Below are 27,491 nucleotides of genomic sequence, written 5' to 3'. Positions count from 1 at the left end.
CAGCTATAATTATAAATGAGACATTGCATGCATTGTGGACTGACAAAACTAAGTCAAAGGCCAAATCTTACTTATAGGCTAGAAAGTTACCTACTCCTGTTTCAAAGCTTAGAAATTACAATTAGGGTGGCCAGGATAGGGGGATGAGGAGATTTGGGTGGAGGGTGGGGGGCAAAGAGAAGTTTTCTTTCTTCTGTAGTCAGGTTGTGAGAGCTCTTTAACTGAAATTTCTCCCCAGAGAATTATGACTGTGGTTAACAAGGTGAGGCTTAGTAAAGATATGACCATAATCTAGAATACCCTTTTTCCAAACTTTATGACCACAACCCACAGTCAAAACTGCATTTTCTGTAGCAACCCATATATAGACATGTATATGCACTGCATGATAATAACAAAAGCTTCAAAAATAACATGCACCTTTACATTTTTTCCATTCTATACTATTCTATTTAATTTTTTACTGTCAATCCTGACTCATTACATCCATGGTCCAATGGGGCACAACCCCCCATTTGAAACTCAGCAGTCCAGTGCCATACAGTAGGGCTCCCTGAAACGTGTTCATGGAAAAGTACCTCAAAATGCACCATACAAAAGACCTCCCAAATGTGTTGGGGCAACACTAAATGCTATTTAACCTCCTCTTGGAGATTCATAATGCACATAATGTAGCAAAGGCTTTGAGACATCTTTCAGAGAGAAACTATTCTTGATTAAACCCAGAATTTCCAAACGTATCTGACCACATGCCATGTGTCTGTATAACAACCATCCTACTAAACACTTTTGGGAAATGCTGCATATGGGAAAACTAGTGGGTTAGAGATGAAAATTGGTGTTTAAGAGCTCAAAAGTAACTGCATCTTCTCCAACCATAAACATTTGAAGAGAAGGAAGAAAGGTTAAATAGACTCTTTGAAATTCTGTCTAATAGCAATGACAAAAGTGACAAGGCATTAAAAACTAAAGATCTCATAGCTTGTTAAGGCCAAAGAAATAAGGAAATGTACCTGATAAGTTTATTCTTTATTCAAAGCATCAACAAATTGATTGTAGTATCTGTCAGATGCCTCCACCTTAGGTGAAGGACCTATCTAGCTGCTCGAATTAAAAGTTTAGGAAGAACTGAGCTTAAAGCTTGATTTAAGATATTTCTCTAACTGGAAAAGGTCCTGGGACTTGCATGTCTTGTGATTTAAAATATGCAAAGGATCAACTCATGCTCCTCTGGCATGCCTGGCCACCAAAGAGGCTCTGTCAAGAGCTGCCTGTAACCAAATCACACAGTATAACAGCTGAAGGATATAAAGGTCAGCCTGGGGCTAAACAGGGGTCTAGTCAGGCTGACCAGCAGAAACAGGATATGTAATCTGAGGTCTAAAGAGATTGGATGCCAGGGCTCTGGTCCTTTAGCAACCATCACTTGTGTCCTATTTCCCAGGGGTAGGTAGAAGGAAATACCTACTAACCTCTGAGCCCCCTTTAACATTCAAGATCGCACCAAAGAGGGTGTAAGACCCTTGAGGACATGGCCTGTGTCTAACCCCCAATCCCAGGGTCTTGCTGTAGAGCTACTCTGTGGAAGAGGAGCTGTCTACCTTGAAGGGCAGTTGTCTGCCTCACCAGAGCCTCAGGGTCTTTGACGGTCTCCCACCTAGAACAATGTCTCACCCTTGTACAGGTCCTGATCTCCCACACATTCCAGCATTGCTGGTTCTTCTTCAAATTAAGGAGAATCATGAATCTAACCCCAGAGTTCAAAAACACAGTTCCAAAACTGTCTATGATGGTCACTGTGCCATCCATGCATGTATGCAAGGAGGAGAAGACATAATAACTATAATTGATAAAGAATCTTGGTCAAATTCAGACATACTCATCTATATCCTCCTGAGGTGTGGTGTGTGTGGGCCTGTTTCCTCTGTTGACATACATACTTCAAAGAACAGAATGAGAAAAACCACTCATTTAGGGCTTCTCCTGCCAATGACAGCTCACTGAGCTATAGATACATGGCATTTTACTCACATATTTACTTACCAAAAAATTCACCTGACCTGGCCAGGGCTGGACAGGCCCACACAGTCATGTCATTCTTAGGAATACCTTGGCCAGTTGCAATCTCCTTTGTCTTAGGTAGCCAGATAAGGGAACAAATCTGTAGTAATGACCCAAAAAATACAGAATTAGGGCAATTTCTCGTTCACTGTGAATATATTCCAGACTTATTCTAGACAGTGTGTTCTGTCCATATCCATCCTCCAGGCCACAGCTGGGGTTAGAGTGTTAGAGGAATCGTGTTAGTTATAGAAAAGCTTATTCCAGGGCAACAACAGACTAAATAGACAAATGGGCTTAGATGCAATGAACCTGCAAAGTGGACTATGATCACAGTCCAGGAATGTCAGACTGCTCTCAAATTACACAGTCAAAGCAATGCCGAGAAAGGGAAAAAAAGATGCACAGATTAACTTTTGACTCACAGGTGAAGATCTTGCAAAACCAAACTCTCAAGAACAAATCCCTGTGGACTCAGCAGGTACAGAGAGATGGGTTTGGGTCCTGTGCTCTAGCAGAAATTATTTTCACAAGATTCTAGGTCAGAGTGAAGGTGACCAGAGAAGAAACTGACCTGTGAGCCTGTGTTTGGGGTCTGGAGGCTCTGCCCAGTATTGATGTCCAAGATATGTAAGTGACCATCCTTCCCTCCTCCTCCGACAGCAAGGACTGAAGACTGCCAGGGACACCAATCCATGGCCTTTAAAATTCCAAAAGATTACACAGGAGAAGGTGAGCTTGTGAATGCTATACATACAGGTAAGCAGAAGTTCCAGAGGTCTGCACCCATCACAGCTCACCTGGACCTTTAATCCCAACACAGGAGCAACTGTCCCTCCGGAGATTACTTCTTGGAGATCAGAAACCACCTATTAGGCTTTCCTCAAAATTTGATAACAAATGCAAATATCTTAAACATAGAAAAATGGCATGATAGTATGTTTGAAGAACTACATCAACACATTCTATGGGGCAAAAATCTGCTGCTAGAGAAGCTGATGTGTGCACCTAGAATCTGGTTATGAAATGAAGCCTTTCTCTGGTCTGTCTACCTGTGTCTTTAGGTTCTAGGTCCAAGAAGAGGATAGAAGACAAAAGAGAGCTATATATGATTGCTCACCATTCAAAATATTTCATGTATTTCAACTTCTAAGATATTTTGGAAAATTAAAATTGCTTTCTCTTTATTTATTTATAAATTATTATAGTTAATTCTGAAAAATTGGGTTTAGTGTTGAACACTTATGTTTTTTACCTGTCTAATCTAAAAGATAATAAAATAATTGTTGTTTTAAGCCACTAAGTTTTGGGGCAATTTGTTACATAGCAATAGATAGCCAGAATAGAAACTTTAGACAGTGAAATATGGTTATAGCTCATACAAGAAAGACAATGAAGAACTCTAATCAGCTAACCTACATTCAAAGTAAAGATCTTGGCCCTACATTGTGAATAAATGTACAATCGGAAGTTTTCAGTCAAAATAAAATATTTATCTGTATATCCTTAACAATCATCCTGCTAACTATTCTCATTTTTGCATATTATCTTCTACATGTAAAAATATTTTAGAAAGTATCAAACATAACGTATATACTCTTTTGTTTTTCTGTTGTTTTCACTTAGATCAACAGTTTTCAGTGTTTTACTTTTTTCATAATTATAGTTTTTAATAATCCCACAATATTCCATCATGTTATTGAACCCCAATTAATATTTGCTCTAATGCTGGACTCAGGTTGTTTTCTTATTTTGGTTTGGTTTGCATTGGGTTGACTTGAGTGTTTTGGGAAGGAGTAGATTTTTTTGTTTGTTTTCTTTTGTGTTTTGTTTTTATTGTTTGCTTTTGTAAAAAACACTGCAACAAATATATTATGGCATACATTTTTCGTTTCTAACAAATTATTCCTTAGGTTAATTCCCAGCTTCAGAAGTGTTAGTACAGTTTTCCAAATCGTTATGACTTTTTACAACACCAGCATCAAATGAGCACACTAATTCCATCCTGAGTTAAAGGTTACTTGGAATTAAAATTAAGTCTCCCATGCCACATGGCCTTCTAGATCTTTCTCCACTTCCTCCATCAGTAGGTAGTATTTCATTCCCCTCCCTTGGAATCTTTGAGGGCTTGTGACTTGCTTGCAACCAATATATGCAGCAAAAGTGATATCACATAACTTAAGAAATCAAGTTATAAAAACTTCTATTTTGCTCTCTGAAGCACTGGCCCCATTCCCCTGTGCCACAAAGTCCAGTTGTCTTAAGCCGCCATGTTGTGAGGAAGCCCAGACTAGCCCAACAATGTGGAGAAGCTCTGACTCCGTGAAGAGGGTAGAATGGCTGGCCGGCCAACAGCTGCTCTGACCCCCAACTTTTAGCTTCTGTCACTGTCTGAACACAACCTCATGAGAGACCCTGAGCCAGAACTTCTCGGATAAGCCCTCCCCAAAGTCTGACTCATGAAAACCATAAAAGATAATACAATAATTGTTGTTGTCTTAAGCCATCAAGTTTTGGGGCAATTCTTTACATAACAATAGATAATCAGAATAGAAACCTTAGACAGTGAAGTATGGTTATAGTTCATACAAGAAAGACAATGAAGAACTCTAATCAGCTAACCTACATTCAAAGTAAAGGCCTTGGCCCTCCATTGTGAATAAATGTACAATTGAAAGTTTTCAGTCAAAATAAAATACTTTCAATATTTGGTATCATATCTTCTAGTTACCTGCCTTAATTGTCTTTTTCAAATAACAATTATGTACATACCCCTGACTAGGCTCAATAAGAGATCAATTTCAGTAAACACAAACTTCTCCATTCAATTTCAAAAAGCTCAGAAATTCCCCTGAGCCCATGGCCCCCCAGTTATACCATATGACAGAAACCAGTATTTTTTTATATACCCTACTTCCAATTAGCTTATACCATCAACAGATGCTTTGGCAAAGCTAGAACTCCCTCATGAGAGGAATCACAGAGGCATCTGCCTCTGAAACCTGCTCCTGCTGTACCACTTGGCTCGTTGGTGGCGAGGATGAAGAGACTTACACTAGTTACTGCTCCTGGGATTCCCCAGGTATTAGCTGCCGTGAGGCTTGGCTTGCTTAGGTTTCCAGAAACTCTCTTAGTTCAGTTCACTGTATTTCTGACAATAAGACATCTAAGAAAGTAAATTGTTTTTGCTTGGCTTGGATTTTTCAACTGTTAGCTTTTTGTTTTGCCTTATTTTGTTCTTGTATTTTGTTTGCAAGCAGAACATTTTACATACATTTTTCCTAAAATTTTTTAAGTTATTAATCATGGGAATTTGGGCCTAAAATCATTCTCAATATACTGTTGACATTAAAAACTCACAAGCCAGAGCTGTTGGGCCAGTACCATGCAGTAGCAGCAGGCACTATATATTCCACCCTGTATTAGAAAACTAGTTTTCATTCTCCTATATATTAACTAATATAGTTAATAAAATAAAACTATTTCTTTGCTATGAATAATAAATATTCTGAGACTATGTTGAGGCCAAGACATACATCCATGACACCAAAGGAAGGGAAGTGTGGATTTCTTTTTTCTAGAAATAATAATTTAAAATACAGAGAAATAAGAAATCACTATGCAGAGCCCAGTGGAGTACTCATTTCACTCGACAGCACCCTTCCCCCATCTTAGGCAACAGGCCTCCTTTCCTGGGTGTGAGCTCAGGACCCAGGCTTGGCTAATCAGCATGCCCATCTCTCAGCTGTCAACTGGGAGATGAGAATATGATCAAAGCCAGACCAGAGTCCTGCCTGGGACTTCTCTACCAGAGTTATAAGGGACAATGGTTTCTTTACCCAACTCCCATTTGGGAGACTGGACCTGAAGCTTGCCAAGAGCCAACTTGCCCACAAAATAGAGTCTGAGTGAAGAATGAAACTAAGCAGACACAAGAGAGCGAAAAGCCAAAAAGACAGGACTCCAGTGACATTATGTAAGGGTCTAGATCCAGACAATATTTGAAACAGCTGTCTGTAACCAGAACCCCAGTTATGAGAAAACATATTTACTTGTTTGCTTAAGCTCAAGTTGACTTTGGTTTTGGTCACTTACCACCAAAAAAAATCTGACCTATGGGGATAAATAGGGTTGTCTTTCAGGAGGGTGATGGCAAAATCTGAAACAAATTCTGGGGGAAGAAAATCTCAGATTATTGGTTTCACGACTTTGTTTTCATGTGAGAAGGATGCCCGGTGATCTCTGACTAAAGGGAAACCCAGAAAGCTCCTGGATGTCTTACCTTCACTGCTGTAGGCTGGGGTATGACTTTTAGTGGTTGACCCTGGGCATCTGCCCCTGGATCATGAGGCCATATAGTCAGCAATCCATCACTACAGCCACTGGAAAGCAGCTTGCCATCAAGGGACCACTTCAGAGCACACACAGCTTGTTTGTGGCAAAGTGTTCCGACGTGATGCTGAGCTGCCCGAACATCGTAATGATGGACACGGCCCAGTCTCGAGCCGCTGAGCAGAAGTAAAGGTGCACGTTTATGGCAGAAAACTTGAACCCTACTGCTACATAAGCATTTGAAAATATGAAGGAAAATGCAGTTCAAACTTCTGAACATCCCCTTAGGACAGATTCAAAACACAAGTAAACATTCCTTGCATTAATCAGGAGGGAGAATTTTGCCTGGGTGATTGTTCTCACAAGTGAAATAGATTTGCCTGGCAGAGTTTAAAAGCTGGATACTATGAAGATATCTTTTGATAGATATTTCCAGTGGCTTTAATATGATATACACAGCTATGGAAAAGATAAATTTAGAAGATAACCAGATTTTCCCAAGTAGTGGTGGATATGCTGCACTTAGGAAGTACTACTTTTCTGGGATTCAGAATATTTCATATTACTCAGTGAAATGGTTTTAGTATCTATCTGCTTATATACATGTATACCTTCAGACCTACTGAATCAGAAACTCCTGGAGTGAGGCCAGCAATCTGTGTTTTAAGAAGCCTCCCAGGTGATTCTGAGGCATGCTCAAGTTTGAACTGGTTAAATAATCTGGGAGGTCCCTCCCAGTTCTAACCTCTGTGGGTCTGTGAATTGGAAATGTGCCCCAGAAAGTTTAACATATTTCAAATTATTGATACTTACAGAAATAAACAATTGGGTTCAACAAAATATCCCTCTAGTAGGTATTACTTAGTACAAAGAAACTTTTTGTTTAGCTTAAGTTTCACATTTCATCTGAACAATTTCATGAACCCCGAGCTTCACATTCTAGTACTAACACATGCTGTAGGTACACAGGCACCAAGGTACGGGTGGCCACTGGACCAATTTACATCACCAGAAGATCTGAATACCTGAGAGGGTAAGATCAACTAATGGCCTGTTTTGTTTCGGTTTTATTTTGGCTTAGTTTAAATATTATAGTTTTGTTCACTCAGTCCCCATAATGAATTGGTGATATAAAAATAGCTGATCCCAACAAAAAGCTTCTTACCTGCTGAGGATACAGTGATTCCAGCTCAGAGCCCCAACTACTGACAAATGACCAACCATATTTCTTATCTGCTTTTTAGTTACGACATCCCATAACTGAAAGAATAAACAAGCAGAGTTAAATAGCATTGACCTTTTCACAGCCCACTGTCTTCCCAAAGGCCTGATAGCCAATTGATGCTGATATAGCAAGACCTTGTACTCATTAAAAGCTCAGCATCCTTCACTCTAGTCTGTATATTAGGATCACCTAGGGAGCATGCTATGGATGCTATCAACTCTGATTTAATGATGTTGGTAGAGCCTGGGGATATGGCATTTATTTTAAAGTTCCCCAGATAAATTTAATGGGCAGCCAAGGATTGTGAATCACCATCACACTTCTAGTTCCTTCTAAATTATGGGAATTCCAAACCTGGAAATCCACCTACAGTTACCAACAAAAAAAAAATCTGGTACCTGGACACTTTTAGAGTCAGGAATTCCATTTACTGCTACAAGACTTCTTTCCTGCCAGCTATAAATAATATGCTGACCCATTTGAGGAATGAGAACTTTAGCATAAGAAGAAATCATGAGATAACCTTCATAGCACCCAATATTATTGCAGAGGTGAAAAGGCAATGAGAGCCATTTATGGCCCTCCAAAGTCATCAGACACATGAGCAATATTGTTTATACTATTGCTAATAATAATAATAATAATAATACATGAGAAATTAGATTGATTGATGGAAACTTGACAAATCCCCATTTCAGAGAGTCTATCAGAAAAAAATTCACTCATTTTTACTAGCTCTACTCCTGATCATGGCTTGAGGTGAGAAAGGAGAATTGGAAAGTTATCTTCTTCTCTCCAAAGTCCTAATACTGGGGATGCTACAAACCCAACTTTATTGAGAGAAAAGAAAAACTAAAAACTATCCTTAAGTCCTCATTAAATGTCATTCAGAAAAGAACCAGAATGATATATCCTCTCCCCATACCTTCAGGTACCATAACTAGTTTAGTTTCTTTGTTTTATATTAACCTATTATTAAAAGTCTATTTTAGTTATCTAGCAATTACACAGAGCATATTATGAAAATGAAAAAACTGTCCCATACTTGCACTTCTCCCTCACTGTTGCCGACTGCCAGGCAGCTTCCCTCTTTTATCCAGGACACAGAAGATATGTAGTTACAAGTGAGACTTAAGTCTATATTTTCAATCCCATTGTGGTTTTCCCCATTCCAGATGTATACAGAAGATCCAAGGGCTATAGCAACAAGATTCTGAAAATTCCAATCTAGGATATTCAGGTCTATAAGAAAAGCATTTGAATTAGGGTGATAGCATTCAAATAAAAGTATTTTCCAATAAACAGATTTATTTATAGGTAGATGAGGAAGATTAATACCTTCCTTATGGTCATTTGGAAAACAGAATAATGGATCCAAGCAGGTCATTAGAAGTTCAAAAATAAAAATTAGAAAAAAAATCTTGTGTCAAGATTCACATCTAATAAGTAATAATTCTTATTATTTATGCCAAAATATATTTATTAGATAAGGCATTCAGAGAACTTGGAAGTTTCATCTACCATTATGAGCACACATGGATTTCATCTAACAGGTCATTAAAAATTAAACACATAATTCTTATGGAAACATCAATGGACCTTGGATGCCCATATGGGAGAAGCCACCATCACTTCTAATCAAAACTACCACCCAACTGCAATATATCTAGAAAAAGTGGTCACTGGCTTATTTATGATACCTGGAAGTTCTTAGCAGTATTATCTAGCTTATACAATAATAATTGACTGACAAGAGAAACTATATTTGTATGCCTACATATTAAAATGCATCCTATTTCTTTTTATTTTGATTGAGGTATAGTTGACATATAACCCTATCTTATTTCTTATAAGACAAAAACTCTCATTCTGATTGACACATACCAGTAAATAACTATGAAGCACACCAGTTCCACTACAGTGGTCTAAGCCTCCTTAACTCATCTCTCCTACTGATGACAACTATAAACTCTAAACAAAATACACAAATCAAACACTTGAGTACTCTGTAAAGTAAGCAAAAACATGCAAACTAAGTAAAGGAGTTAAACTTGAAGAAACAACCCTCCCAGGCATGAGTTTCCCCCTTTTTTCTCATATGGTTTGGCCTTGAGGGTGGGCCCCATTCATGGAGTAACACTAACAGCTCAAACTTTGATAGAAAGCCCACCATCTTTCTGGTCAGAGAACCAGGGGAAGGAGCCTGGGGTGGCCAAAGAGTGAAGAGAAAGTCCTGAAGTGGAGAGAACCACAAAAAGTCATCCTCTAATTTTTGGTATGAACCCACGCACATCTCTGCCTAACCCCTCAATCAGGTAAGTGGAGAGAAAACCAAATCAGCTCAGCAAAGATTTTGAGAACTGAACTGAGATTTGAAGCATCCATACAAGTCTCAGCTTAGACACCGATCCACACATATGGTTGGGATAGACCCAAACCAGTTTTTTAAGTCAAGGCTTAAAAAACTGATCTGAGACTTGAATACCTCCCACAGAAGGCAAGACAATACTTACAATATGAACCTGAGACAAAAATGTCAACATTCTCTTCAGGTCCCAGAGTCAGTACAATATAACATCTACAATGTCCAGTGCACAACTCAAAATTACTGGACATATGTAAAAGGAGAGCATAATCAATAGATAAAACCCTAAGATGACTTAGGCATGGAAGTTATCAAACAAACTCTTAGAGCAGCTTTTAAATTCTCCATAAAGTGAAAAAAAAAAAAAAAGAACACTTGAAATGAATAAAAAGATAGAAAATCTCAAAGAAATAGAAAAACAGAAATTGTTTTCAATATAAAGGTAATATAAACCTATAAAAAAAATAAAGTGGAAATTTTAAAATTGAAAAATACTATATCTGAAAAATCCCCTGGATAGGCTCAAGAGTATGATGGAAATGATAGAGTAAAGAATCAGTGATTTTGAATATAGATCAACAGAAAGTATCCAATCTGAATAACATGGAGAAAAAACACTGAAAAAAGAAATTGATGATATTTGTGGAATAATATACAAAGAGCTAATGTATGTGTGATTGTAGTCAGGCCTTGAAAGTAAGACAGCAAGGTTCCAAATGACCATAGATTTCCCACCAGAAACCACAGAGGTCAGAAATCAGTGGAACACCTTTAAAGTGTATCTCTGAAAAGAAAAAAATCTGGAAGGTTACATGAGTATATACATGTGTCAAATTCATCAAGCTGTACACTAAGATTTGTGCATTTTATTGTTTTCACCTCAATATAAAAATTTTTTAAATAAAATTCTAAAAGAGAAAAAATCAAGCAAACCCAGAATTCTATATCCAGCAATAATATCATGAAATGGAAGATGGTAAGTGCAAGAGAAGTTATTGCCAAACAGAGCTGCTCTACAAGAAATGCTAACAGAAGCTTTTCATGCTGAAGGGAACTTATATGAGAGAAAAATTTGGATCTTCAGGAATAAAATAGAATATTGGAATTGGTAAATATGTAGGCAAATATAAAGGACCATTTTTTTCCTCTTAAAACATTTAAATGCAAATATGGATGGTTTTTAAAGTAAAATTATAACAATGGTGGAATCTTCCAGGTACATAGATATGAAACATATGATAAGTAGAGTAACAAAAAAAAAATTGAGGTGTTGGGGAGACCTATGTCATTGCAAGATTTTTACATATTATGTAGAGTATGCAACGGCAATTCTAAGTAGACTTAGAAAGCTTAGATTACATTGTAATCCCTAGAGCAACAATTAAAAAACAAAACACAAAGAGATATAGCCAGAAAGCCAAAAGATCAATTAAAATAGAAATCAAAAAGAAAAGATGTCCAAGAAATAACATTGGAGGCAGAGAGATGGAAGAGGAGGACAAACCAGCAGAAAAGACAAAGAAAGAGTGAACAGAAGGAGGCAAACCAAGAGAATGGGATATCAGGGAGGAGGGAGTGATCAACTGCCTCAAATGTGGTTGATAGAGTTAAGTAAATGAGCTCTAAAGAAGTGACTGTTGGATTTAACAATGAAGAGTTCTTTAGTGACATTTGGAAGAACAGTTTCAATGGAATGGTGAGATTTAAGAACTAGAGTTCAAAGGCAATGTGGGGCCAGATATAGGAAATGGTGAATAGACATCTGTGGGCAAGTTTTGCTATCAGAGGAGGAGAGAAAAGGGTCTACAAGGCTTGAAGAGGGAGTGAAAAGAAAAGTTTTCTGGTTTTGCCTGTTTTCCTAAGTGTTTGTGTTTTTTAAATATCTCTTACGGTGCATCTTTCAATTGTCATTGGTCATAACAATAAATTCCCTTAGAGAAGGAGCTGTAGGAGGAGAGGTAGGAGAACTGTTCCCTTTAGTTCTGTTGCTTCTTCCTGCTTGTTCTTCTATGTGAACATTGCACAGAACCCAGACCTATTCCCTTGACTCCTTTCTCCTTATAGGCTCTATATTCTCTCCTTCACCCTTCCAAGTCCTACCCATCTTTCAAGAAACAGCTCAAGTCTGAATATCTCAATAAGTCTTTCTGGACAGCTCCAAAGATCATTGAACTACTTTATAGTTCTTATAGCTCCTTATACCCCACAGTTCATGTCTATTTTACATTGGCATGTTGGTAGCAGTTCCTTCTGGGTTAGTCCTATCTTCCCAACTAGATTACATGCTAGGCACATAAGAATATCCAATGTGGTTGTTTGACAAGTTAGATTTATCTGTGTTTAAAATGTATTTATAAAAATAGGCCACCGTTTGTACAGTTCATTCTAATACAGTAAAAAAAAATGTACATTTCTCATGCCCCACCAACACCAGCAATATCTGTTCCTGAACATGAAAACATTCCTCTTTCTATGTTTGACTCTCCAGTGCCTCCTCATCTTAGTGGGGTATACAACTCAAGTAAAAACTATCAAGATAACTTCAGTACACATAGCCAAGCTTTTGTATGATTGTTCTCCACTCCACCTCCTCTACGGATGCCTGTAGTGATTTCTTATAAAACTAATTGCAGAAAGAAAAACTAACCGTATTAACTATATTTGGACCTACACCATTTGGACATGAGTCACAAGGCCCATCTAGTTCCTCCAGAATTAAATTTCAAGTTTATGACAGAGCACAGGATACATTTTGTCACATCAACTTCTCAATTCATGACCTAACCAAAAACTTACAGTAGTCATCTCGAAGACCTGTAAGATGAATCCTCACCTCTGGTTGCAGTATGGAATAGTTTATATCACTGAATCTTTTAAGATAGAAGGATTTGTCTCTGACTCCATCTCTGCACCCTACAAGAAACAAACAAATCTATACATCTCTATGATACTAGAAACATAATATTTACCTTTGCAGGCACTAAGAGATAATGAGGCAAAAAAGAAAGTGGCTATCTGAATTGATGAAGCTGAATTACAAGTGTCAAGTGGTGAAAAGGGAAAAAGAAGACTTCACAGTATTAACTTAGATTTTTTTTTAATATTCAATGTCATTTTTCTAATAAAGTCACATGAATGCCAGACTTAAATATAATGACAGATCTTGTGTGTAGGACACAGAAACACTATATCATGCTTTGAGTATTTATTTGGTCAGTTCAGATTTTAAAACTAAAGTAATTTTTGCACATATCCATATGTATATCACATAAAAATTACCTGATAGACTTAAGTGCTACTCTGAGTCTTTGTCAATAAGTTTCTGTTGATTTATTGATTTTTGGCTCTTTCTCTCACTGTTTCTGTACCAGAGCACACAGTTATTTTTAGCTAGTTTTACCCATGGTTCTCTCAGGTCAAGGTTACATCTTCTGCTCAGTTCGAATTCTCACCAAAAGACCCCACTAAGTTTAAGCCACAGGCCATTGTCTTTTCATCCTCCAACCACTTGGCTTGTGATCAAACTGAAAATGATATAATCAACAGGAACTTAGCCCACCCAGGTGGTTTGTGGGCTCTGTAACCACACGGCTTCTGATAAAAGCATGAGAGCTTTACAGTGCTATACCAAGAAGCCAGATTGCTCTTCATAGCCTCAGTGTTAGCTATGAAAACCTACAGTTATATGCAGAACTGTAAGGTTACTAGAAATACTCAAGTACTGACAATCAAGGTTTAAAAAAATCAAGAACAAACTTCCAATTATAAAATAAATAAATTATAGGGATGTAATTAATATACAGCATGGCAATTATAGTTAATAAGATTGTACTGCATATTTGAAAGTTGCTAATAGAGTAGATCTTAGAAGTTCTCATCAGAAGGAAAACAATTCTGGAACTCTGTGTGATGCTGATGTTAGCTAAGCTTATTGTAGTCACCATTTTGCAATATATATATAAACATCAAATAATCCCTTTGTACATCTGAAACTAATAAAATCTCATGTGTAAAAAAAAAATCAATATCCAAATAATTAACAAAAACTCCTGAACCAATGAATGATTATAGTAAGTTTGCAGGATATTAGATTAATATACCTGTCAATTGTTTTCTTACATACTAGCAATGAACAACTGAAATTTAAAATCAAAAGTACAATACCAGTTATGTTAGTACCTCAAGAAAGAAATCCTTAGGTATAAATCTAACAAAACATGAATAAGATATATATAAGGAAAACTTCAAAACTCTAATCAAAGAAAACCCAAATAAATGGAGACATATTCCATGTACATGGATAAGAAAAATCAGTATTATTAAGATATCAGTTCTTCTTAACTTGGTTTATGGATTCAATGCAATCCCAGTTAAAATCCCAGCAAGTTATTCTGTGGATATTGACAAACTGATTCTAAAGTTTAAATGGATACTAATATGATACTGATGTCAACTATATGTCAGCTAAAAAAAATCTTAATAAAACAAAATTTATATGATGAGGCAAAAGTCCCAGCGTACTCAACACAACACCGAAGGAGAAGAACCAAGCTGAAGGACCAAACCATCCAACTTAACACCTACAGAACAGCTACAATAATCAAGACTGTTGTAGTGACAAAAGAATAGACAAATCGATCAGTGGAACAGAATAGAAAGCCCAGAATTAGATCCACAAATATAGTCAACTGATCTTTGACAGAAAAAAGGCAATACAATGGAGAAAAAGTTAGTCTTTTCAGCAAATGGGCTGAAACAACTGGTCATCCACATGCAAAAAAATAATAATAATAATCTAGATACAGACCTTATACCCTTCTCAAAAATTAACTCAAAATAGATCATGGACCCAAAGGAAAACACAAACTATGAAACTTCTAGAAAATAACATAGGAGAAAAATCTGATGACCTTGGGTTTGGTGATTACATTTTAGATATAACTCCAAAAGCATGATCCATGAAAGAAATCATATAAAAATCTCTTGTCATTAATGTTCTAAAATTTTAGATAAGCTGGACATCATTAAAATAAAAAACTTCTGCAAAAGATGATGTCAAGAGAATGAGAAGATGAGTCACAGAGTGAGAAAAAAATTATTTGCAGAAGACATGTGATAAAGCACTGTTACCCAAAATATACAAAGAAAGTCTTAAAACTGAACAATAAGAAAACAAACAATTCAGTTAGAAAAAGGGCAAAAGATCTGGACAGTACACCAAAGAAGATATACAGAAGGCAAATAAGTATATGAAAAGATGCTTAGCATCATGTCATTAGAGAACTGCAAGTAAAAACAGCAATGCGACACCACTACACTTCTATTAGTATGGCCAAAATCCAAAACATTGACAAACCAAACAGCTGGGACGATGTGGAACAACAGAAATTCTCATTCATTGCTGGTGTGAATGGAAAATGGTACAGCCACTTTGGAAGACTGCTTGGCAGTTTCATATAAAGCTAAATATGACACAATCCAGCAATTGCTAAATTCTGGAAGGAGGAGGGAGAGGAGGTAAGCATATAAGAAATTTAAAAATTAAAACTAGAACACCCTAAATAAAAAATTTAATAGCAAGGCTGGTGGACAGACTGAGGTAATCATCTAAAAGGTAGAAAAAAATCAATGAGATAAAAACTAAAATAGAAAAAAAATTTTATATCAGAGAATCAATCCAGAAGAACTGCACAATCATTTCAGAAAGAAAGAAAAAAGACACAAAGGTTAAGAAATTACTAAGGAAAAATTCAAGAAAGTTTTCAAGAAATAAAGGACATAGGTCTCCAAGATTGAAAAGATCCACAAATAGACTTTTCATTTACAATGAGTTTAAAAAAAAGAAAATGAGAAAACCACACCAAGCTTCATCATCATAAAATTTTAGAACATTAATGATAAGAGATTTTTCTAAAAGCAACCAGAGAGAAAAATCAGATGGCATACAAGGTATAGGAAGTCACAGTAGCATATTATTTCTCAACAGCGACAGTGGATGAAAACAATAAAGTATTATCATCAAAATTCTGAGGGAATCTAGAATTTATAGCCAGCCAAAGTATGAATCAAATATAAGAGTAGAATGAGGATAGTTTCAGACCAGCAAACCCAGAAAGACCACAACAGAGCTGCCAGTGAACAATGTATGTAACTTGGGAGAGGAGAAGTCTCAGGATCACAGCTGTGCGACTGGACAGGAGAGCAGGCTCTGGGCGGAAGGTCACCAAGGAAGCAGGAACTGGTGCGGGGACGCATGGGAAAGAGTATTGGCAGCTGTGGAATAAAACACGTGAGCATTTGGGGGAACCAGTCATAGTTTCACAGGTACTGAGTAAATGAAAAAATTAAGCAACTTTTTAATTCCAGGAAAAATAAAGAATTAGACTAGAAAAAGGCATAGTTATAGTATACTACTTGGCTTGAGGGAAGAGTAGTTGTTTAGTAATACAATATAAACATTGATTAAAGGAGGTGAATAAAACAGGAGGAGAACTAAGTTCTTATCTACTATGCTAGAAAGTCATAATAAAGTCTAAAATGGCAAGAAATAGCAGTTTACAAGTATGAGTTAGAAAAGAGACATAAATACCAAAGGGAATAGCTAAAAGAGCTAAGGTGGTTGCCTCTAGGAAATGGGATTTAAGGGTGGGGGTGGTCAAGGCAAAAAATTATGAGAATTACCTAAATCTCGCAATCATGTAGATTTAGTCTAATAAATATAAAAGTGATATATTTTAAGATAAGGAATAAATGAAGGAGGCAGGGAGAGAGGAGGTAGGAGAGGATAAACAGACAATCTCTGGCCCATACCTTCCCAAACACATTGGGATTGCTCACACAGCTGCATTTTCCCTTTAATCTTCTGAGCCACCTTCTGGGTCAAAAACAGCTGGCTTAGGCATTTCTGAAAACAAACACATAAAGGGAACACTTCTTTAGCAACATGTATGCATATTTCAGATGTGACACCTGATATGGAATTAAAACTGATAATGCAATAGGATGTTCAAAGATCCCATATTACCAAAACCAACCCCACAATAATTGCTATTATTTATTAACTAACCACTGTGTAATGAATACAGTGCTGAGCATTATACATATATTATTTCTAATCTCCACAACAACTCCACAGGGCAGGTATTACTCAGCTAAAACAAAATCCTCTTTTATTTTCTTCTAGCCTAAAAATCTTTTTAACCAGCAAACCAACCACAGGCCAGAGATATCATCAAAACCTACAAGAACTGAAATGTCATGATATTTCTAGTACTTTCTGAAACTAAAAGATCTCAAAATAATAAAGGTGAGCATTAGTAAGGTTACTTTTCACAAGAAAGATTACTTTCAAGGGGTGACTTTCAGCATTCAACCCAGAGATGTTCTCTCAGTCTGTCACTGAGAGTTTCTCTGGGCCTCAGTTTTCCTCATCTGTAATATGTTGGGGTAGAACTAGTCATCTTAAAGGTCCTTTTCCATGGACACTTTTTACCTCCTAGAAATGGGAACATCATGTCACAGTGATCTTAAGAAACATGCCTAAATTTCCATGAACACAAAATCTGACTGCTCTCTCTTTGGGCCAGTATAGAAAGAGCACATCTGACATCCTTCTATCCAATGTCAATCAAACACAGATGGGAAAATTAGTAATAAGAAAAAAAAAGTACTTACTGAAATTTTCTAAAAACATAATAGCAAATAGTTGAAGCATAGAAGAGTCTCTTTTTTCTCCTTTGCAACAATATATTTAATCTTATGGATCACTATAATTCAGGCGGAAGTCACTCTGATGGGCATCATTTTAATATTTTGGTTTTCATCCTAGAAATTATGTCACTTAATAGGCATTGCCAGCAAATGAATCATGGATTTTTAGGTATTCAAAGTAGATCAATTAAGTATAATGCAGGACTTTCCAATCTTGGCACTATTGGCCTTTGGCAGCAGATAATTCATTATTGTGGGAGCAGTTCTGTGCAGCCCAGGATGTTTAGCAACACCCCTAGCCTCTATCTAGTAGATGCCCTTCCCCTGGGTTGCGACAATCAAACATGTCTTCAGACATTGTCAAGTGTCCTCTGAGGAGCAGAATCACTCCCAGTTGAGGACCACTGATATAAAATAACAGCACCCCTAACTCCTTCAGTAGAACTCCCTGGCCATTCGCACACCCAAACCCTATCCAAGCAAAACACCTGCTCTGATACATTTGTTCTCAATTTCATGTAAGTTCAAATAATTAAATTTTACATTCACAACATTTTATTGTTCCTCTAGCAAGATATACATGCCAAATACAGGAGGCACACACAAAATGAGTGACTTTGCCTCAGTTGAGAATTTATGACTTTACTAGTTCTAAGTTTTGATTCCTTCATTGATGAAGGAATGAAACATTGATTCCTTCAAAGACTCTTCATTGGGTTTGATAAAACTGGAAATATGCTATTGATGTTTAATGTGCCCAAAGGAGTTAGGGCAGACTCCAAAGATCTTAAAACCATAATAAATAAGATACTTAAAAAACTCAATTAACATGGTCAAGAAACAAAACAAAAATAACAAAGACTTATAAAATATTTAAAAGACCATCTTATAAAGGAAGAATGGACCTTCTCTTCAGAGACACCAGAGGGCAGACCACGCCACCAAATAAATGGAAATAGTTGTACAACAGATCTTTTGGCTGAGAGGAAGCATATCATAATATGTATAATTTTATTATATTTTTAATCTTTACCTTTTGATGGCTATTCTCATTTTCACTTTTTTTGATAGATACTAAACACTTTCTCATATATTTGTCAGATATTTTATTTCTTTTATGAACTACCTATTTAGGTCCTTCACTCATTTTTTTCTATCAGGAACCCATCAGGCTTTTATTGATTTGTAAGAGCAGCTAAGCCAGCTCTTTGCTCACATTTGGGACTCAGTTGTCTGAGCTTCTCAAGATGTGAGAGCCTCAGTTTTCTCTCTTTACCTACCAGACCTTTTGAGGCAAAACTTGCCTTCGAGCCTCTGTCTAAAGCATGAGCTGCCTTGCAAAAATGGAGAGCAGAGTTATTTGTTTCAAAACTTCCTTTGATGGGGGTCTTCAGGGGTTCTTTGTAGGATCCTGCAAGAAAAACATTTAGCTTTGATTCGGTTTTTGAAACAAGGTAATCGCTTTGATTGGAGGTCATGCCATGGCATCTTTCACAGTCAAACACAATATGAAGATATGAAGACACAAGCCCTTATCTCTCCAAAATCCTGGGGCAGAGAGAGGGGCTGGGGGAGGGAGAGCCTGATCCAGAATACTAGATGCTGCAGTGAACTCTGCCCCAGTGGCCTGGAGAGCCAGCTGGGAGGGAATGCCAAGACTGAAGACCTGACCCCAACGACAGCAGCAGAACATATTTGCATTTTTGAAGAATAGAAACAAACAGTTCAATAGTTTAAAATGACAGAGCAAGGAACTGATTTGCCCAGGCTACGATCATCCTGCCAGGAAATCTCTGTGGAAAGATTGCTTTGCACAGACATTCAGCATGTGATCTCGAGCAAAGGCCTTTGCCTCCTTCCTATCACAGTAAGATGTTGTAAGGGTTGTTTGAGATGACACCAATGAGTTAAACTAATAGAGGGGTCAGGGTTACTTGCATCATTACTATTCATACCTATTCTCTTCACAAGATTGAGAAAACCCTCTATTAACTGGACTCTTTTAATAGGACTCAAAACCTTGTCAAGTCATCCTCTGAAACTAAATATCTGCTGTATCACTTGTTCATCAGAGGGGCCAAGGGACCATTGGAAAATCTTAACCTTTTGCCTTATGCCAATCCCTTCATCATTTGGACAAACGCGGGCTTGATAAACTGTCACTAATGTTCCTGAAGCCCAGCACCTTGAGTCCTGGGCTACCCAAAGTCTAACAAACACACGTTACATCAAGGAGGAAGAGGAGTTGAAAACATGAAATGTTCTGCAGCAGAGTTTTAGATCTTACTCATTGTCCTAAGACATTCGCATGCTTGTTTTGTTGTGCTATTTGTCAAGGAGTAGAGAGAAGCCAGTTCTCGGAACCTCAAATAAGAAAGAAAAAGTTACAGCTGGAAGCTAGTACTGACAGTCATTTCAGTCATCACCAGAGGTCAGGCCCACCAGACCAAGGAAGCAGGGGCCTCTCAGGTTTTGTCCACACAGCATGACTGTAAATGAACCTCTCTACATACATCTCTTTTAGGATGGAAGGATCTTCAATGTTTACCCTTCTGAAACAAAAAGGAACAGCACCAGCAAAGCACTGAGAAACCAGTGTATATGATCAATATGCGGTATTAACATAAGTAGAGAATAAATAGACTTTCTTGTAAAATCCTCTTATTGGTCATCTGTATCTTAGAATTCCAAATTTTCCATGTAATGCCTTATTTTTTAAAAGTCAGTATGTTAATTTATGGACTAGAAAGAAAAAGGAGATCCAGATTTTAATCAGAAAATCTTCTAAAACAAATCAGCATAAAAATCAGCCCTCAGTTATAATGGGATACAAAAGCTTTCTTTCAGAGGACAGCCTTAACAGTGACCTTTCCTATGTCTCTCCTACTGCTTCAGCCATCTCCTTTCAGTATCGATACTTACTGTTAAGGGGGAACCACATTGGTTTAAAAGTGATCTGGGCTCCCTTCCGATCTGCAGGACAATAGTGCCTTACTGTGTCTAATGTCATTTAGAAAATGATTGGCACTGCTGTTAACGTTTGTCTTAAACATGCTGATAAGATCATGAATTATGTTGTCTAAGATTTTCAAAGGGAAGAACAAAAATTAAATCACTAGATGATAGATGGCAAGTTTTTGTTTCTGAAAGATGGGAACATGAACGGCTGTGCCCAAGTGAGAACAACACAGTTTAGAAAGAGAGCTTGTGTTTCAGGATTCTGACAGGCTGATCCTGGATCCCTGCCCATCAGATCAGGGCTCTGGTGCCAATTCCCCATCCCTGCTCCAGGGCCGGAATCACACTGCCTCTCACTCTCATCCTTCCCCCCCTTGCTTTCTTCTCTCCTCTTCCTCTCTCTCTCTCTCTCTCCTCTCCCTCTCTCTCGATAGATGATACATAGATAGATAGATAGATAGATGATAGATAGATAGATAGATAGATAGATAGATAGATAGATAGATAGATAGATAGATAGGTGATATATATATATATATATATATATATCACCTATCTCTGTAATTCTACCTCTGTCTCTTTCTTTTCTACTTTCTCCTTTTCCTTCCTTTTACTGTGTCTTCCTCTTATTCTCACCTACTTTCATTTATTTCTTCTATTTCACACCTGATTATTCCATTACTAATATATCTTTTTCCTAACTGCTATAGCCTAGGAAGCTTACCAGTCATTTAGCGCTGTACTTTGCAAAAAGGGCATGAGTACATGTGTGCATGCACATACATACATACACAGTCATACATACTTACAGTCTCTACAAAAAGAATCATCTACCAATGCAAATCTCAGAAATGTATTTAAAACACAATACATTTTCTTTTGTTTTTGTTTCATTCCTTGCCACCCTACCTTGGAAATTTCTTATTCAAAAGGAGAGAAAGAGGAAAGCAGTCAACTAAATGTGGCACTAAATAGTTGTACAAGACAAAGATTCCATCAAAAAATGTATCTTTATTAACGTTTCAGAAACTGCCTGTGGCATTTCTGTTATCTCACCTAGAATCAAGGTTCCTTTCTCAGGCGTTATGTTCAGCATGGATCCAGAAGCTTCTGGGTCAGTGGTTGAATGCTCTTCTCCAAAGAAATGGGCTGCCAGATCCCTGGCTTGGCTTTGCCGCCATCTTGCGGTAATTGGGCTACTGGCACCAGGAATCTCGGCGGACAGCCTCTTCACAAAGTTGCTTTTAAAGCTAGAGTATGTAGTATTAACTGCATCGAGTATCTATTTAACAAAAAAAAGAGTTGTAATTTATAGTAGCTTCAAATTTATAGTAGCAAAAATAAAAATTCCTTAAAAGAGAATTATAAACAACTCATCTGGTACAACACAAATAAAACATACGTATCAGATTTTTTATTTTGGTGACCTAAGAAAATGTGTATATGTATATTAAGGGTCTCTAGACATAAAAAAGCAGCTTAAGGAATAATTATGTTTATGGTTATTACTTTTACATATAAATATAAAATATTAAGTTGAAGTAACTCTATATACTGATCATATAAGATGTTACTAAAAAATCATAAAATTTCAAATCAGCAATTTTCAAGTCCAACCCCTCATTTCACAGATGGGAAAACAGGCCTAACTTGCTCAACATCCACTCATCACTATGAGAAACCATAAATGTTTTGTACTTACAGATCCTGTAATAGTGAGCCATGTCTTGTAACTATGTGAAATTAAAATGCAAGTGAAGAATTAAAAATGAATTACTTTTAACAAAATGACAGGCATGTTAGGTTAATATCCTTGTCTAAAGAGCTCTTACAGAAATTTAGACCAGTACCAAGTTTAGAAAAATGTGCATAGAACCTAAAAAAGCAATTCACAAAAGACATAAATAGTCCCAAAATATTCAAACTCACTGGTAATCAAAGAAATGCACATTTAAAACAATAACAAGATGTTAGCTATGACATTTTTTTAATGACCATCCCCAGTGTTGAAGGTTCTAGAAATAAATACCAGCATACACTGCTGGTAGAGTGTAAATTAGTATCTAGAAAGGACAATTTGGCAATGTATGTTGAAAACCTTTGAATATTTTCTCTACTGACACAGCAATGTCACCTCCAAAAATTTAAGGAAAAAAATCAAAGATCTGAGCGAAGATGAACAAAACCATCCAGCATCTATTGAGTGCTTACCACATGCAAGGTTATTTGTGCAGGCTTTTACACACATCCATATTTAATTCTCAGAAACACCTTATGAAGTAAGTCCGTTATTTATTCCCATTTTACCAATGAAGAAACTGAGGTTTGGAGGTTAAGTAAAATGCCTAAAACTGCCCAGTGAATAAGTGGAGATGCTGTATCTTAAATTTCATCTGCCTGACTCCACAGTCTGCACTCTCAGCTGAGAACATGAGGGTGTTACCGCAGTTTATATGCTTATAGGGGCAAAAAGATGGGGTGAGGGAACTCCTTGTTTACCAATGGAGAATTAACCAAGTAAACTATGTCATAGTTAAAGGGGGAGTAGTATGCAGCCATTAGAAATTATGACATACATTAGGGAAATGCCAATCAGAAACACAATCAAGTACCACTTCACAGCCACCAGGATGGCTTTAATCAAAACTAAATAAATAAATAGCAAGTTTTGATGAGTATGTGGAGCAATTGGAGCCCTTGTACACTGCTTATGGGAATGGCACAGCTGCTATGGAAAACAATTTGGCAGTTCCTCAAAAAGTTAAACCGAGAATTATCATATGACTTTGCAACTCCACTCTTAGAGAACAAATACAAGTACATGGATGTTCACAGCAGCACTATTCACAATAGTCAGAAGGTACCAATAACCCAAATGTCCATCAACAAATAGATGAATATGCAGACTGTGGAGAATATATGTATGTGCATGTGTACATACATATATTATACATAATACTATATGATGGAATATTACCCAGCCATAAAAAGGAGTGAAGTACTGATAACATTATACAATGTGGATAAACCTCAACAATATTATGCCAAGTGAAAGAAGTCAGACACAAAAGTCACATATTGTTTGATTCCATTTGTATGAGATACCCAGAGCAGGTAAATCCATGGATATGGAACACGGATGGGTGGGTGCCAGGTGTTGAGGGAAGTAGGAAATTCAGAGCAGCTGCTTGATGGGTACAGAGTTTTCTTTTGGGATAATTAAACGATTGGGGAATTAAATGAAGGTGGGTGGTTGCACAACATTGTGAATGTACTTTATGTCACTGAATTGTTCACTTTAAAATGGTTAATTTTATGTTAAATGAATTTCACCTCAATAAAAAAAATCTGAAAAGAAAATGATAATGTAGGATAATATTCACCAAAACATTACAATGCTTATAATATATTTTCACATAGAAAATGGAGATTATAAAACAGCATTCCAATATAGTCCCATTTCCTGTCTATAAATGAAAGATAAGAAGGAAATGTGCTATGCTAGAATGTTGAGGCAGTTAATTCTGGTTTTTTAATGCATGTGTGTGAAGGTGAGCGCCCACCCCACCTGCAATCACTCAGTGGGCAAGGGGTACTCCTTCCTCCCTGCTGGTCGGTGTTTTCCTCCAGAAACTGCTCCAAGAGGACACCTTCCCCAGAAATGGAGACTCCAGAAGCCTGAGGCCCCGGCTGCTGTAAACAGTGTTGCTGGAGGCCATGTTTTGCCTTTTAGTTGTACTACCTTGTACTGGGTGTTTAAGTAGGAAGGGAAAAGCTGAAAAGAAGGAAAGATAGAGCCTTGGAATATGAATCAGGCATCTCAAACTCGGAAGCCTAGACAAGGGATCAGTAGGGAAGGTGACAAGAGATGCAGGCCTGGAATAAGAAAGGTGGCCCACCTGAACTCTCCCCTTCCCACATTTTGGGTTCTCCCCTCCAAAGAAAACCACCAAGCCAGCTCAATGGCTAGGAGACCAGGTCCCAGACAGAGGGGGACTCGGTGGTGGGACTCTCTCGACCTGGAAAGCTCATGTTTCAGCTTCGGTAAGAAAGATGGTCAGAGGGGCATGCTGTCCCATGTTTTAGCACAAGTTAGAAATACAGAGTTTTCACATCAGTTTTTCCCACGTTTTAAAGTTTTCAACAGATTCCTTTTTTTTATAGAACCCCATAGGACTAAGCAGAGCGTGTGGGCCACCTTCGGGCAGTGGGCTCCATCTGCAGGCTGCACAGCGAGTTGAGGAGCCCTTCCTCTCCTAGGCAGCAGGAAGGAGAGCAGCCATATGTTTGAAGATATATTTAACTTGCAATAAACATGATAGATGCACTTGCTCAAAGTTTTCCTTGGAGTTCCAAATTTAAATATACATTTAAAAAATAATAATCCTTAGTTCAAAGAGAGAAAATAAAGAAGAATTCGATGATGTCAGCTAAGAAAAATAATCAAGGAATTTCACATTGACAATCTCACCCTGCCTGAGCGGGTCCATGTTCCTCTGGCTTGTCTCCTGTCACTCCCTCCATGCTGTGGCCCCACCTAGGATTCCCTTCCACAGCTCTCTGCCAGGGTAACATCCAGCCTACCCTCACGGCTGGGGTCAGCCACCAACTCCTTCAGGAATGGCTCTCTGACATTCTCTTCCTCCCCATTCTAAACTGGGTTAGCCATCCTGTGATTGGCTGAATAGTTGTGATGGTTAATTTTATATGTCAATTTGACTGGGCTAAGGGATGCTCAGATGGCTGGTAAAATATTATTTCTGGATGAATTACACCAGCAGACCCCCAATTTTCAGGCCTTCAGACTGAAACTGAATTATGCCACCAGCTTTTCTGGTTCTCCAGTTTACAAAGGCAGACTTAGGACTTCCTGGCCTCCATAATCTCATGAGCCTCATATATGTATATGTATGTGTATATGTGTGTATATATATATATATATAATATAATATTATATTATATATATATTATATAATATATATATTATATTATCCTATTGATATTGATATATAGATATATAGATATATAGATATATATATCCTATTGATTCTGTTTCTCTAGGGAATCCTAATAAGTAATAGTCCCCTAAGATTTTGAGATCCTCATCCTTGGAACCCGCAAATGTTACCTTATTTGGTAGAGGGGCTTTACAGATATGATCAAGATAAGGATCTTGAGTCTTGAGATGGGGAGATTATCCTGGACTATCTGAGTGAGCCCCAAATGCAATCATATGTCCTTGTAGAGGGAGGCAGAGGGAGTTTTGATTACACACAGAAGAAAAGGCACTGTGATCACAGAGGCAGAGATTGGAGTGATGCATAAGCCAAGAAATGCTGCCTGTCACCAGAATCTAGAAAAGGCAGGGAATGGATTCTCCCATAAAGCCTGTGGATGAAGCAAGGCCCTGCCAACTCTTTTGCTTCTGTCCGACGGAACTGATTGCAGCCTAGCCTCCATAACTGTAAGAAAATCAATAGTGTTGTTTCAAGCCACCAAGTTTGTGGTAATTGTTATAATAATTTGTTAATAAGTCCTTGGAAACTAACACATAGCCCACCTTGTGCTTCCATAGCTCACTGTGTATGCTCCCAATAAAGCTGCTAGCACATTCTATTAACAACATTTACCATGCACTCAGTATGTGCCAAGCACTGGGATAAATGCATTAGATGGATTATTTAAATTTCATTACAACTCTGTGAAGCAGGTACTATTATTTCTACTATTCTCCAGAGTTGGAAAATGAACCATTAAACTACAGGTTAATGGGCTTGAGCAAGGATATAGAGCTGATAAGTAGGGGGCCCAGGATCAGGTCACTGCATACAGTCTACATGCACCATTGTCTTTATGCAGGGCCCCCCGGGAGCATGCGGTGCACACCCCACACCCAACCACAGCAACCTTGCCAACTGAACTCACAAATCAGTCTGCTGCCTGTGCTTTTAGCACCTCTGCCCATTGTCTCCCCAACCAGGATTCATGTTGATATCCTAACTCCTAAAAGTGATGGTATCACTAGGTGGGGCCTTTAGTGGTGGGGGATAGGGGGCAGTGATGGGGTCATGGAGGTGGAGTCCTCATGAATGGGATTAGTGCTGTTATAAGAGAATCCCACACTGCTCCCTAGCCCCTTCTGCCATGTGAGGACACACTGAGAAGTCTGTGGCCCAGAGAAGGGTCCTCATCTGACCGTGCCAGCACCCTGATCTCAGACTTCTAGCCCCCAGAACTCTGAGAAATAAATTTATGTTGTTTATAAGCTAATCACTCCATGGTATTTTGTTACAACAGCCCAAATGGACTAAGACAGCTCATACTCCACTTTTCTGATTATTTTTATTTCTCTCCTACTCCATTATAAACTCCTTAAGACCGGGAACTTTGTTTTTTGTCTCACTATCCTCAGAGCATAGGACATTTATTGGCACCTAGGAACTCAATAATGAACAAATTAATGAGTCTCTTCCCTTAGAGTCAGTTAGTGCTAAAAAGATACAAGGGACTTAAGAAAGAATCCAGAGGCAAGAAAATAAGCTATTTTCTTTTTTCTTCTCCATTAAGAATGATTTTTTGAATTGGACAACATATAATAAACATTTCTGCAGAAACTGGAGAGTGAGCTCAATTAAGCAATAAGTATGCATATGAGCATTTTAAATAAGTTCAAGTTTCTAGGGTCAGATAAATGAAACCTAAGAGTACGGACATTTCCAGAACAGATACTGGTTAGTAATATATGGAAAAACATGACAAATGAGAAAAATGCTCCCCAAATTTAGAAAGACAAATGTTTTCCATGATCTTGCAATAGAGGAACAGGTACCTAGAAATAAG

The 27,491-nt window shown here is 37.6% G+C and overlaps 1 protein-coding gene across 1 annotated transcript in view; it reads right to left on the bottom strand.

The window, feature by feature from the left end:
- CDC20B (cell division cycle 20B) overlaps positions 1 to 27,491 on the bottom strand; it is a 49,134-nt gene that overhangs the window by 5,483 nt on the left and 16,160 nt on the right. The window contains exons 3-11 of the mRNA XM_036900356.2: positions 21,708 to 21,933; positions 18,974 to 19,104; positions 16,794 to 16,887; positions 12,780 to 12,896; positions 8,664 to 8,860; positions 7,559 to 7,653; positions 6,344 to 6,569; positions 2,636 to 2,761; positions 2,044 to 2,161 (exon numbers count right to left, since the gene is read on the bottom strand). Coding sequence (XP_036756251.2) covers positions 2,044 to 2,161; positions 2,636 to 2,761; positions 6,344 to 6,569; positions 7,559 to 7,653; positions 8,664 to 8,860; positions 12,780 to 12,896; positions 16,794 to 16,887; positions 18,974 to 19,104; positions 21,708 to 21,933 — 1,330 coding nt within the window. The remainder of the gene's footprint in view (positions 1 to 2,043; positions 2,162 to 2,635; positions 2,762 to 6,343; positions 6,570 to 7,558; positions 7,654 to 8,663; positions 8,861 to 12,779; positions 12,897 to 16,793; positions 16,888 to 18,973; positions 19,105 to 21,707; positions 21,934 to 27,491) is intronic.

This window comes from Manis pentadactyla, chromosome 2 (assembly GCF_030020395.1).
Source record: "Manis pentadactyla isolate mManPen7 chromosome 2, mManPen7.hap1, whole genome shotgun sequence".
Taxonomy (NCBI): Eukaryota; Metazoa; Chordata; class Mammalia; order Pholidota; family Manidae; genus Manis; species Manis pentadactyla.
This window is presented reverse-complemented; position numbering and strand designations above follow the sequence as displayed.